The sequence below is a fragment of the Megalobrama amblycephala genome, linkage group LG12, assembly GCF_018812025.1.
Source record: "Megalobrama amblycephala isolate DHTTF-2021 linkage group LG12, ASM1881202v1, whole genome shotgun sequence".
NCBI lineage: Eukaryota > Metazoa > Chordata > Actinopteri > Cypriniformes > Xenocyprididae > Megalobrama > Megalobrama amblycephala.
The window spans coordinates 16,508,373-16,523,141 of NC_063055.1; the positions used below are offsets into that span (position 1 = coordinate 16,508,373).

Here is a 14,769-nt window from a genome sequence, read left to right on the forward strand (position 1 = left end):
CAACATGTTCTAAATTTTTTGCGAGTAAGGGAAGATTTGAGAGAGGTCGATAGCTGTTTAAATGATCCAAATCTAAGTTTTGCTTAGATTTGCTCAGTGTGTATTACTGTTAATTAAATACAGCTTCAACAAAGATTAATTTATATTTAATTTATACAGTGAACACTTTTTTTGTAACTAATTATTATGTTTAATGTTTGTCTTTTTTTTTTTTTAGTTAGGCTAGTAGTTTTTGCTGTGGTATGGAAGTACTTAGTGTGCTTTAAGTAATAAATGGAAAGCAAAGTTATATTGTCCCCCCTGCCCCTAATTATTTATTTGTTTTCTTGCTGATCTGAACCCTGCGTTTTGTGATTTGTTGAACCACTATGCAGTGACTAAAATGTTACATTAAATGAACTCTCTTATATTTATTAAAAGTCGCCACCCATTGATCATAGCTCTACATACAGCTCTGTGCATTCTGGTCCAACTCATCCATTTAATAATAATAATAATAATAATAATAACAATAATAACAATAATAACAATAATAATATTTAGTTTTGTGAATTTATTCTCCAATTTATTTTTTGTCTACAAAGCTTTTTTTTATCAGACAAATCATTCAGTTAAACAGTAAAATAATAAAAATTGGGAAGTAATATTAATATGTATAAATATATTATACACATTTAATCTTACATCTTTGACAGATTTTTCATTAATATTTTTTTCAAAAAAATTTAAGGTGTCACTTTGAAAAAATATTACAGCTTTTATAAACTTACTGCTGTTCAAAAGTTTGGGGTCGATAACATTTTTTAAAAATGTTTAGTTCCTTTTTATTTTATTATATTAAGAAGTCTCTTATGCTCCATATGCTCACTATTTATTACTATCTTGAATCTATAAAAACAGTAATATTGTGAAATATTACAATTTAAAATTATTTATTTCTGTGAAAATTCAGTCACATGATCCTTCAGAAATCATTCTAATATGCTGATTTGGTGCTCAAGTTGCATTACTACTTATAATATGCTGATATATATTAATTTTATGATACATGTTTTTTCATGCTGCTTTAATGAATAGAAAGTTCAAAGGAACTGTCACTTTTGAGCAATTTAATGCATCATTTCTGAGAAAAAGTATTAATGATCTTCAGTTTGTATAAGTTTTTCTTTCGGCTTGTCCTGCAGGTGTCCGCATGTTGGACGGAGATGTGACAGACATGGTAGAGGCCAAATCACTGAGTCTACACCCTCAACACATAGATATTTACAGTGCCAGCTGGGGACCAGATGATGATGGCAAAACCGTGGATGGGCCCGCTTCCCTCGCCAGACAGGCATTTGAAAACGGCATCAGACTGGTAAAAACGATCTCTGCATGTACATAAAGTTCACTTGTATTTTTCAAGTTCATGTGAAAAGTGTATGTTTTTCCTGCAAGTAAAAATGTCCTTTTCCATTTGATGTGGAGTTCATAAATCAGGAAGTGTAATTTTCAGGTCATCAGTCATGTCTCTTCAGCAGTCTGGCCCACCTAGGGTGTTTTCCTTTCCTTCTCACACCCTACCACCTGCTATGGCAATGAACTTTAGAACGTGATTTTAGTTTATGTTCCCTGAGTCATGAGTCGCAGTCAGTAATTGGCATGTCTCCTGTGCCAAAGGTGTGTTTGGAGTGGTTTAGGCATGTTTCAGGTATGTGAGACTTAAAGACATCAGGTAATACTGGTCTCCTCTCCTCTCATTAGACAGGGCTGGAGGATATTAATGCCTGAAGATTTTATCGTCCTGATGCTAATAGTTCTTGCTTTTGAAGTGTATTTAGTAGGGCCATCCGTTCATTAAAAAAGTTCTTTCTTTATTTGTAGATTTATTTATTTGTTTGGAAATTAGATGAATTCTCATTACCGAAATGCACCCGGATGATGTTTGTAAATCCCATTATCTGATTTTTTTTTTTTTTTTTTGTGAAATTTGATCCCCGCAGCCATGATCACCATTTTTCCCTTTGAGTGTAAAGCCCAGATTGCTCCTGGGGAATATTTTCCTGTAATAAGTGTACTGTAAATAGTCTTTTTAAAATATCACCTATTTCACATTTACACAAAATATGTTCACTTATGTTTCACAGGGCAGGAAGGGACGGGGCTCAATCTTTGTTTGGGCATCAGGAAATGGTGGTCGGAGTCGCGATCACTGTTCATGTGACGGCTATACCAACAGCATCTACACAATATCCATAAGCAGCACTGCAGAGAGCGGCCGCAAGCCCTGGTATCTGGAAGAGTGTTCCTCAACCCTCACCACCACCTACAGTAGTGGAGAAAATTACGACCGCAAAATCGTAAGTTACTAATATAATGCATAAAACTGCAACTGATCTTATGCACTGAGTAGACCTGCTGCTGGATTTAGCTTTAAAGTCACCATGTTTCTAGTTTAATAGAGTTGAACCGCATCCTAACCAGGGAGAATTGTGTTGTGAAGACAACAAAGATTTTTGGTCAAAAGAATTAACAATGCAGATTTCTTTTCACAGGCTTCTATGTTCTGATTTGCTAAAGGTGCCTGCCAATAATTCTGACCACGACTGTACATCTAATGCATTTTCATGTATTTCTTTGGCTATGCATGTGTGTTTGATCTGCTTTGTTGGTCACTGTGTCATGAGAGCATCCTGGTGTTAACCGCTGTGGTTTACACAGCCCACACACACTTTTACACACTCCTCTGAGAGTTACAGACTGACAGTTCTTCCTTGTCTCTCAGCTTGTCTCAGAGTGACGTGTGAAATTCCACATTGACTTTCAAACTCCTTTCGCAGTACATGTTTACTTTGAGGCCCAGTGTTAGAGATATTAGCACTTCTCTTTGTTGTCTTCTGCAGGTTTCAGGTAATTCGGCTGATATTTTAATTCGCAGAATCTCAGTTTTCTCAACTTTGTCCATTTACTAGATTATGCTTGTGCATAATCAGTCACTTATATTTTCAGATAGGGCCTTTTAAACCCATCTTAATATAATTCATATCATAAATCATCTTAAGACTTCTGATTTAATCTATCTTAAACAAAATAAATAGACAAAAACCGCCCAATTAGACAGTGTTGACTTGTAAAACAACCAGCCACACTATTTTTTGTGTACCTGATGTTTAGAGCAGAATACAATCTGAAATCCATCACACAGATGTCCCACAGCTGAAATTTGAATCTCATTTAGTTGATCCAAATGGCCTCAAACTAAACTCTTAAATATATTTCAAAGATTTTATTACACAAATCTCACAAACTTCAAACTGATGCCGACACACTGAGTAGATCCAGTCCATGCTGCTGAATCACAAATGCCTAAGTGATGGTAATTTACTGATAATTGTAGCGCAATGGCACATTTATAGCACATTTTATTGTCAGTAAGTGCTGCAGTATGTTGAAGTGCATTTGACAAATAAATTCTGTCAAAGTTAAATTTTTTTAAAGTTAAGTGCATTGTCATTGGAGCAGCAGATCTGTTGAAATGCAAGTGATATAAAAATTTACTGGATCATTAAAGGTGCCCTAGATTCAAAATTTGAATTTACCTCGGCATAGTTGAATAACAAGAGTTCAGTACATGGAAAAGACATACAATGAGTTTCAAACTCCATTGCTTTCTATTTCTTATGTAAATCTCATTTGTTTAAAAGACTTCCGAAAAACATGCGGATCTCAACGTAACACCGACTGTTACGTAACAGTCGGGGTGTACGCCCCAATATTAGCATATGCCAGCCCATGTTCCCAACATTATGAAAGGCATTAGACAAGGGCAGCCAGTAACGTGAATCAACAGACTAGGTAAGCAAGAACAACAGCGAAAATGGCAGATGGAGCAAAAATAACTGACATGATCCATGATATCATGATATTTTTAGTGATATTTGTAAATTGTCTTTCTAAATGTTTCGTTAACATGTTGCTAATGTACTGTTAAATGTGGTTAAAGTTACCATCGTTTCTTACTGAATTCACGGAGACAAGAGTCGTCGCTATTTTCATTTTTAAACACTTGCAGTCTGTATAATTCATAAACACAACTTCATTCTTTATAAATCTCTCCAACAGTGTAGCATTAGCCGTTAGCCACAGAGCACAGCCTCAAACTCATAGAGAATCAAATATAAACATCAAAATAAATACTCACATAATTCGAAGCATACATACAGCATGCATGACGAACATCTTGTAAAGATCCATTTGAGGGTTATACTGTATTAGCTGTGTGAACTTTGTAAATGTGCTGTAATATAATCGAGAGCTCGTGTGGCAGGGAGCACGCGAATTAAAGGGGCGGCGCGCTGAAAAAATCAGTGCATAGTTAATGATGCCCCAAAATAGGCAGTTACAAATTTTTTTTTTTTTTTTTTAATCTATGGGGTATTTTGAGCTGAAACTTCACAGACACATTCAGGGGACACCTTAGACTTATATTACATCTTGTGAAAAAGCATTCTTGGGCACCTTTAAAGTTAACTAAAACTAAATCTGATTAACAAAATGCATCAAACCTAGAACACACTTGTTGTAATAAGAAAAGCCGTCTATTGCATACCTGAAGTGTAGACCATGTTGTTTATTGTAGCAGGAGCAGTCAAGTATAGTTACTTCACGTGTCATAAAGTGTACATGTTAACTTTATTCACAACTTAAACACATGGTAACACAATACACAAGAATAATTAGTATTTTTTTTTGTCTCTCCTGTTAGATCACAACAGATCTGAGGCAGCGCTGCACAGATAGTCACACTGGAACATCAGCATCGGCTCCGATGGCAGCAGGGATCATTGCTCTTGCTCTGGAAGCAAAGTAAGCCGCTAACTCCTCACCAAACCCTACTGTATGCTCTCATTTCTCTAACAGCTGTTTAGTTAGAAAAGGTCTGATATTCTCTCCAGGCCACATCAGTGGGATTAGTATCTTAACCACTAGTCACAAAAGAGTCATACTATACACTCCAGTTAACCTTATCCAGTTATCCGGTTTCACCCTTTCACTGACCCTCTGAATTTAAAGGGATAGTTCACCTGAAAATGAAAATGATCCCATAATTTACTCACCCTCAAGCCATCCTAGGTGTGTATGACTTTCTTCTTTCAGCCAAACACAATCAGAGTTATATTAAAAAATATCCTGGATCTTCTAAGGTTTATAGTGGGAGTGAATGGTGGTTTTTCTTTTTTTTTCTTTTTTTTTTTTTTTTTTTTTTTGAAACCCAAAAAAGCGTATCCAACCTAAAAGTAATCCATATGGCTCCAGGGGGTTAATAAAGGCCTTCTGAAGTGAAGCGATGCGTTTTTGTAGGAAAAATAACTTTATAAACTTATAACTTTATAAAACGTTATCCCTAGCTTCCGGTAACGGATGCCTCTTGCGGTTCAAACAAATAGGGCTGGGCTACAAACTCAAGCTCCTCCGACATTTCTCTTTAAAAATTCTCGTTTCAGACTTCTACTGTGTTACCTGTTGTTTTTCTGTATCTCTATCTCACTCATAATTATGACATTGTTATTCAACTTGTAAATACAATCTTTCTTACTACAATCTTTGACGTTACTTAAACACAACAAGTGTCTATTCTGTGCACACAATGTGGATAATCTACAAAAAGTAAACATGTCAGCCATTACAATAAAGACTTCAGTTACCCAGTAATCCAAAGTTATTCACTCAGACTTTATGTTTGGTTTCATTTCAGTTTTCAGCTAAATGATAACTTGAACTTTGGTGTTTCAGTGCTTTGGTGTTTTGCAAATTAATTTCAGTGCATCACTAGTGTTCATGGCTGTGACATCAGCCTTCTTTGTCCCGTTGTTTAGCTGAAATTAAAGACTGGCTCTCAGCTAACTTTCTTAAGCTTGATAGTAATAAAACCGAGGTCCTACTTGTAGGGACAAAATCCGCTTTGACAAAATCTAACTGTATTTCTGTGGATATCGATCAACATCCCATTTATCCCTCTTCACAGGTTAAGAGTTTGGGTGTTATTCTGGATAGCACACTTTCATTTGAAGCCCATATTAATAATATGACACGTACTGCATACTTTCATCTGCGTAATATTAATCGTCTTCGTCCCTCCCTTTCAATGAACAATACTGGAATTCTCATCCATGCACTGGTTACTTCACGTATTGATTACTGCAACGCTCTTCTTACTGGTCTTCCTTCCAAACTTCTCTATAAACTTCAGTTGGTTCAGAACTCTGCAGCTCGTGTTCTTACTAGAACCCCTTCTACCGTGCACATTTCACCAACTCTCCAGCAAGGTGACCTTGGGTGTTTTGAAAGGCGCCGTTAAATAAAATGCATTATTATTACTATGACACATGGCTAAATCACCAGTTTTTGCTGCTCAATTTCCATAACTGTTCTGGTGGACTGGTGCTTTGTGTTGTCAGTGATAGAGCATGTTTCCGTAGAACATCAATCCCTGATTTCAAAAGAGCAAGGGAAATCCTGGCCACTTTAAAACGATGGGATTCTGAACGCCATGTAGCGAACGGCATGCTTTCCGTAAGTTTCAACCGTGTCTGATTTCACATAGGAAATTGAGGAAAACCTCAACATATGGCTGCCATGTGACTGTATATTCCCAGCGCAATGGAGTTAGATTGTTTTAATATTTTGGGGGGATATTCGGGAACACATGGCATTCATCTGTCTTTGGTTTGATGTTTGATCCCACTGTGTATGGTGAATTATCTGAGCGAATGCTTCAACCTTAAAGCCAGCCAATGAGACTTTTTGAACTACAGCTGAAAATTGTTGCCAGAGTCTATTATCACTCAGTGCAAAACGTTTTGAGCATTTTAGATTTAAGGGTGCTTTCACACTAGCACTTTTGGAGCATACCCAGGTTCTTTTAGATGATGTGAACGCTGTTTTCCGAACTCAGGTGCACACCAGTGAACCGTGCTAGAGTCCGCTATAAAAAAAAGTGGTCGTGTGAACTCTGATATAAAAGCAATCGTCCTAAATCACGTAAGTGAACTGCTATCAATAAATGTTCGCTCGTTTGTGTGTGTGTGTGTGTGTGTGTGTGTGTGTGTGTGTGCTCGCACGTGTGTGTTAGGGGTGGGCAAGATGTTCAAATTTTTATTTCACAATATGAGAAATTTTATTTTGCTATAACGATATAGTTATTTTATTTATCAAATTTTTGTTATTAAAAATAAGAAAAAAGCAAATTACAAACAAAAGGATAAATACAATAAAACAAAAATATAAATTAAACAAATTAAAGGTGCCCTAGAACCAGTTTTTACAAGATGTAATATAAGTCTAAGGTGTCCCCTGAATGTGTCTCTGAAGTTTCAGCTCAAAATACCCCATAGGTTTTAATTAATTTTTTAAACTGCCTATTTTGAAGCATCATTAAATATGCACCGATTAAGCAGCGCGGCCCCTTTAAATCCTCACGCTCCCTGCCTCCCCCCGAGCTCTCGACAATACAGTGCATTTACAAAGTTCACACAGCTAATATAACCCTCAAATGGATCTTTATCAAATGTTCATCATGCATACTGCATGCATTGGATAATGTGAGTATTGTATTTATTTGGATGTTTACATTTGATTCTGAATGAGTTTGAGGCTGTGCTCTGTGGCTAACGGCTAATGCTACACTGTTGGAGAGATTTATAAAGAATGAAGTTGTGTTTATGAATTATACAGACTGCAAGTGTTTAAAAATGAAAATAGTGACGGTTTTTGTCTCCATGAATACAGTAATAAACGATAGTAACTTTAACCACATTTAACAGTACATTAGCAACAGGCTAACGAAACATTTAGAAAGACAATTTACAAATATCACTAAAAATATCATGTTATCATGGATCATGTCAGTTATTATTGCTCCATCTGCCAGTTTTCACTATTGTTTTTGCTTGCTTACCTAGTCTGATGATTCAGCTATGCACAGATCCAGACGTTAATACTGGCTTGTATAATGCCTTGACCATGGGCTGGCATATGCAAATATTGGGGGCGTACATATTAATGATCCCGACTGTTACGTAACAGTCTGTGTTATGTTGAGATTCGCCTGTTCTTCGGAGGTCTTTTAAAGAAATGAGATTTATATAAGAAGGAGGAAACAATGAAGTTTGAGACTCACTGTATTTCATTTCCATGTACTGAACTCGTGTTATTCAACTATGCCCAGGTAAATTCAATTTTTCATTCGATGGCTCCTTTAAGTTTTTCAGGTATAATAGGTTTATTTAACGTAGTTAGAATTAGTACAGAAATGTAATAATCAGCTGGAAAAATAAAATATTGCATAGTCTTCACTGTATGAATTAAATGCAAATTTATTCTTATTAAAGCTAAAAAAGTTATTCAGTAAAGAGCAGTAAGTTATTTTCTCTTTTATTTGATTCACATTAATGACACAGAGCAGCAGGTATATTAGACTGCTGTCACTTTAAGACCAAATGCACGGATCCATTATACTGATACACATCCTGGTCTACACCCAACTGTTTACTTTTACTTGAAACATAAGCGGCTGTATTTACATGAATACTCCACATGATGGCCATTTTGACACAATTGCATGTGTGTTCGACCATTCAAGCACAGTAAGACGTGAAAGAGAACTGAATTCAGGATCGCATGCTGAGATGTGCGGCTTTCTGTACACATGCACCGTTGTTTTTCACTGCTTATTGTGCTTAACACTTTTTAATATCAAGCACGTCCCAAATTCGCGATCGCCTTCTGAGAGAGGCAGCTTTCTGTGTCTGTACTTTGGCAGTGTGCCAGTCATTCCTTTTCAGGGAATATTGTGCTTATAACTCTTTTTAAAATCAAGCACGTCTCTCACTTTATATTCTCATACATTTCATCACTCTAAAGTGTCAGTAGTGCTATATATTTACATACTGTGATATATACGATATAGCAAAATCTCTAATGATAGACATTTTATACTGTGGTAACAAAATATATCATCATAACCCCCAGCCCTAGTGTGCATGTCTGTGTATGCTTACTCACCTAGGCAAGCGGCACTGAAATTAGAGAGATAATTTCTGCTTGCCTCCACAGAAACTGATTTCAGCGAAGAACACGCTTTTTTCTTTTTTTCTTTTTTTTTGAACATTTTCAGTACTTTTGCAGCAGATAGACACAAGTAGCTTTCTGTATTTATACTTGAAACAAAACCAAAAGTTGGAAAAAAACAACAACAAAAGTGATGGGTATTGTAATATGGGTACTGTACACAGTTGCAGCTTGATGACGCAAGTGTACCGTGGTCCGGACCCAAATAATAAAATGTGAACAGCAACCAGCGGGGGAAGGAAAGGGGAGAGCAATCGAACTCTGGCTATGACCAAGCAATTTGACAAGCTATGACTGTCTGATTTTTGACTCTCTGTTGCAGTCCTTTCCTGACATGGCGAGATGTACAACACATTATAGTGAAGACGTCTCGTGCTGGCCATCTCAGCGCTCCTGATTGGAAAACCAATGCAGCTGGTTATAATGGTAACAGCCTTTTTCATTTCTTTAAGCTGCCCTGTCTTGTTTTAACCACCAGATAGGTAGTGACACTTCTGAGTACTCTGTCTTCTGGGTTTATGCTGAACAATAAATTTTCCCCTTTACAACAGTAATCTGCATCATGATTGATGGTAATTTTGGTCTTCATAACAACTCTAAATCTGTGTACATATTGTTATTTTTTTGTTGAACAGTTAAGTTGTACATATTCTTACAGTCAGTCACCTGTATGGCTTTGGGCTGATGGATGCAGAGGCCATGGTGAAAGAGGCAGAACGCTGGAAACAGGTTCCCTCACAGCACATCTGTGTGGAAAATGCTGATAAACAAATCAGGTATCCATAATGCAACAGCAACAATGCAACATGAGAACAGTAGGCCACATTGATAACGTTATATAAGTAATAGTAAATGCTCAAATAAAACAATTTCCTTCCTGTAGAACCATCCGTCCAGAGCATGTTGTTCGTTCCGTGTACAAGGCAACAGGCTGCACGGATAATGCAAACCATCATGTTATTTATCTGGAGCATGTGGTTGTACGTATAACAATTACACACCCGCGACGAGGAGACCTGTCAATCAACCTAACCTCACCATCAGGGACAAAGTCACAGCTGCTCGCCAACAGGTACAATATTAAGACAGTCTTGAGTGCGTGGGTATATCGATCAAGAATGAATGTATAATGTGGTTCATTCTTGCTCTCTGGTGAATTTTAGTCAAGGGTATTTTCTCTGGTAATTTTCTGGTGAAGAATTCCCAGTTTCCACTGAATAGATCTAATATTTTTTGTCCATTATTTTATTAAGTGCATTTTGTGCTGTGATGTAGCATCTTTTTATTGTTATTGCAGGCTGTTTGATCACTCAATGGAGGGCTTTAAGAACTGGGAATTCATGACTACTCACTGCTGGGGCGAGAAAGCTGCTGGAGACTGGATACTAGAGATCTACGACTCTCCTTCCCAACTCAGGAGCCAGAAAGCACCAGGTAGTTTCTCCATACAAAACACACTATCTGTTACTTGAGTTGTTCTTTCACCTTTGAAAACACCTTATGGTCCGTATGGTCTATATATGTTATGGTCCATATAAAAGTATACGATAAGTATGTGATTAATAAAAATACGATACGATAAGTATCGATATAATATAATATAATCTATCCAGCCTAAGTAAACTATCAGACTGAAGGGTAATTCTCACAAAACTTTTTTCAAGGTAAATGTAGGTGTCTTTCCAAAAAAGGACACTTTATAATATAACCAAATGATATAAGGAGTCAATATAATTCATAAATTTATGCACATAAAAGCACACAGAAAAAAATACAGAACAAAACGTAAGAATTCCGTGTACATACAGTATGTGTACAGTGCAACAGCAAAGAGTTTGTTTAGAGATTGTTTACATTTTAGACAGACAAGTTGCGAGAGTTTAGAGAGTCAAGTTGTGATACTGAACAGGATCACATGGAGATAAACCAACCGCCTTGAGCTGAATGCATATGCCTACTACAGTACACAGATCCATTCAGAATTACTAAACACACAGCAACATACACATGATAGATAACAACATTATTCTGAATGTGTCTGGAAACAACATGAATGTACTGAAATGTGCCTGTGCATAAATACAATATGTGATCAGTGTGTTGAGAGCGCACATACAGTTTGTTTGCTCATCAATACATCATGCATGCTTACTGTACGACTTCGGTGCATCACTGCCATCGTCTTTACCTTGATCACAACCCACATCCATTGAAACTTTACTAGTGAGAAGCTGGTTTGCTTTATCCAGCCGAGAAATGTAGTTTGCATATCATCTGACCATACAGCGGTGAAAAGTTAAGCGACTTTTGATCGCAAACAGAGAAGCGAAATCGGGTTGAATTTCCGCCTACCAGGGTTACAAGGTGCTTGCGCCATTTTAGATGCTCAGTGTGATAAACTCCCGACTTCCAAGACCATGTAACTGCATGATATAAATTAATGAAACAATTTCACGTGCTTCAGTAATTTATCTGTGTTAAGGATTTTGAATTAATCGCATGCGTTAACGCATTAATATTGACAGTCTTAATATATATATATATATATATATATACATATATATATGATTGTTGTTGATTTATGTGCCCTCCAGAAGCTTGCGTTCTCTAAGTGAACGGTGCCTTGTGGTGCCATCCCAAAGAGGCACAAAATCACTTTCATGGACCTTTACCTTGACCGTTCCATGCTGGTGGAATGACCTGCCTAACTCAACTCAATTTTCAAGAAATGGCTAAAGGCGCATCTTTTTCATCAATAATACTAACCCATTAATACTTAACCCATTAATACTAACCTTACTATACTATTCTGTATATCTATTTATATTTTATTTATTTATTAAATAGATATAAAATATAGCTATAAATGTAAATTATATATATTATCACAGGGATCTCGCTCTCTTTCTCTCTCACACATTCACATACACAATACATGTACATATATATATATATATATATATATATATATATATATAATATATATATATGATCACTGATATTGATTCAGTCTTTGTCTATTTAGTTTGATTCAGCATTGATACTGAGATACTAGCGAATCACAATTCCCAATTGGGAAGGCTGGAAAATATTTTATAAATTGAGGACTTACTTTCATTGCACACGGACTGTAATTTGTTCCAGGCAAGCTGAAAGAGTGGTCTCTGGTACTTTATGGTACCTCCGTGCATCCGTACTCATTCCGCAGTGACAAGCCTCGCTCAGTGGTGGAGTCTCAGACTGAGGACGAGTACAGTGAGGAGTATGTGGGTAAGTGCTTCTTTCTAATTATGTTGTACATCACTGAGTATCTGTGAAAGCTCATAGAGCTCAACTCATCAGTTTCTGTTTTCTTACATAAGGCTCCTGCCACCCTGAGTGTGGTGAGAACGGCTGTGAAGGGCCAGGCCCACAGCAGTGCATCACCTGCCTCCACTACTTCCTCAAATTCAAGAACAACACCAGGTATACAGCTTTTCAGAACAATATTACACCTTAAAGGGTTAGTTCAGCCAAAAATGAAAATTCTGAAAATTAATTCCAAAAATTAATTCTTAATTACTCACCCTTATGTCGTTCCACACACGTAAGACCTTTGTTCATCTTTGGAATACAAATGAAGATATTTTTGATAAAAACGTATGACACAACGAAACCTCATTTACTGAAATCACGTGACTTTGGCAGTTTGATACACGCTCCGAACCACTGATTTGAAACAAAAGATTCGTAAAGCTTCAAAGCTGTTCCGAAGATGAACAAAGATCTTACGGGTGTGGAACAACATGAGGGTGAGTAATTAATGACACAATTTTCATTTTTGGTTGAACTAACCCTTTAATAAATACTTGATTGGTGTGTTGTTGTTTTGTTTGTTTGTTTGTTTGTTTTTGTCATTTAAACTAATTTTTACAGTGTTGCTTGGGTCAATGACATGACGTCTTTCTGGATACATTATTAATAGAAACAAATATTAATAAATGGAGCAATTCCAAGAGGGTCCTCGCACCATTGGTGCTCAGGCCCTAAAAATGCTTCCCATATGGTATAACCAATGTGCAGACATATGCATAAAAACAAATTTAAAAAAAAACTAAAAAAAAAACAGGAAACTGATCTTTTTATGAGATGGCAAGATTAGTTCTGGTTGAACTTGATATTCATGAATGAATAATTCATGATATTTGTACAAAAAATACTTTTTAACTTAAAAATGTATATTATTTTGGGGTAAAATTACTTAAAATGTATTTACATGATTGAGATATATTAAGACCTTTTTAGAGTCATTAAATGAAAAAATTTTGTGAAAATATAATTTGTTTTTAAATCATTACCACTGAAAAGTTGAGGGTCAGTCACTTTTTTTTAATGTTACAGAATATATATTCAAATAAATGCTGTTCTTTTGTATTCTTTTGTTCATTTCTGAAAAATGTATTATAACTTCCACAAAAATATTAAGCAGCACAACTCTTATCAACATTGATAATAATATTTCCTGAACAGCAAATCAGCATATCGGAATGATTTCTGAATCACGTAATAGGAGTAATAGCTGCTGAAAATTCAGCATCACTGGAATATATTACATTTTAAATGATATTAAAATAGAAAACAGTTGAATTATAATGATATTTTACAATATTACTGGTTTTGGTGAATTTTTCATCAAATAAATGCAGCCTTGCTGAGCATACGAGAATCCTACCCCTCAAACTTTTGAACACTAGTGTTTGAAGCACATTTCTAAGAACTTGGCACATGTGTTTTGAACTAGGTTTTTCCTTTTCTCATGTAAACTCTTGGTTGTCATTGACCCACTTGGCAATTGATTTTTGTGAGTGACGCTGCTTTTTTATTATATAAAACTGAAGTAACTTTGGTGTGAAATACAAGACCACAATGTGAAGCATATGCATAACATAATTAGAGTTGCTAAAGAGTTTTTAACATGTTTCCTGAAAGGTTGTTTTACTGGAAATATTCCTTTTATTATTGAAAATATTTTAACTTGGAGTCAAAAGAGTAATTAACCCCTATAAAAACACCAAAGCACATGCTGACAACATCTGTGCGTCTGCGTGTCCCTGCTAACATCTCAGATCTATCTATGTGTGTGCACGTGCCTTGATTACATTTATAGATTTTGTTTTCCCCGGCATCCCAAGTTCCACAAGCCGTGCTCACATCTGGAGCTGATGGCTTTCTCAGACCCTGACTTTTGCCTTTGTTTCCTGGTGAAAGTCTTTCCTCACGACTGCCAGATGTTGATTTTTCTGGTCTCATGTGGCTCTTCCTGTCTGTGTCTGTCTTTCTCCCTTTCTCTTTCCACCTCCGTCTGTCTGTCTCTTAGGACGTGTGTACCCGAGTGTCCGTCTGGGTTTTTCCGGGACGATAAGAAGCGCTGTAAGAAGTGCTCTCCGCTGTGTGAGTCTTGTGTCGGCAGCCGCAGCGATCAATGTTCCACCTGCCGCCCAGGTCTGTACCTGGTGGAGGGAGCCAACAACTGCGTCAGCTCCTGTCCTGACGGCTTCTACCTGGACCTTGGCAAGTCCATTCACACGTCATCTCACTCCAGAAAACCTTATGGTACATGCTGATTGGCTGAAGATGAATTTGAGACCTTATGTGACACTTCTCCCGCAGAATCCACCATGT

The 14,769-nt window shown here is 36.6% G+C and overlaps 1 protein-coding gene across 5 annotated transcripts in view; it reads left to right on the forward strand.

Moving 5' to 3' along the window:
* The window catches only part of pcsk5b (proprotein convertase subtilisin/kexin type 5b), a 77,548-nt gene that overhangs the window by 20,389 nt on the left and 42,390 nt on the right, over positions 1 to 14,769 (forward strand). For all 5 annotated transcript variants that reach the window (XM_048209192.1, XM_048209193.1, XM_048209195.1 and 2 more), the window contains exons 7-17: positions 1,185 to 1,357; positions 2,127 to 2,339; positions 4,745 to 4,845; positions 9,431 to 9,534; positions 9,767 to 9,884; positions 9,992 to 10,180; positions 10,406 to 10,542; positions 12,253 to 12,378; positions 12,471 to 12,573; positions 14,465 to 14,658; positions 14,758 to 14,769. The exon at positions 14,758 to 14,769 is cut by the window's right edge and continues 73 nt beyond it. In XM_048209192.1, the coding sequence (XP_048065149.1) occupies positions 1,185 to 1,357; positions 2,127 to 2,339; positions 4,745 to 4,845; positions 9,431 to 9,534; positions 9,767 to 9,884; positions 9,992 to 10,180; positions 10,406 to 10,542; positions 12,253 to 12,378; positions 12,471 to 12,573; positions 14,465 to 14,658; positions 14,758 to 14,769 (1,470 nt within the window). The remainder of the gene's footprint in view (positions 1 to 1,184; positions 1,358 to 2,126; positions 2,340 to 4,744; positions 4,846 to 9,430; positions 9,535 to 9,766; positions 9,885 to 9,991; positions 10,181 to 10,405; positions 10,543 to 12,252; positions 12,379 to 12,470; positions 12,574 to 14,464; positions 14,659 to 14,757) is intronic.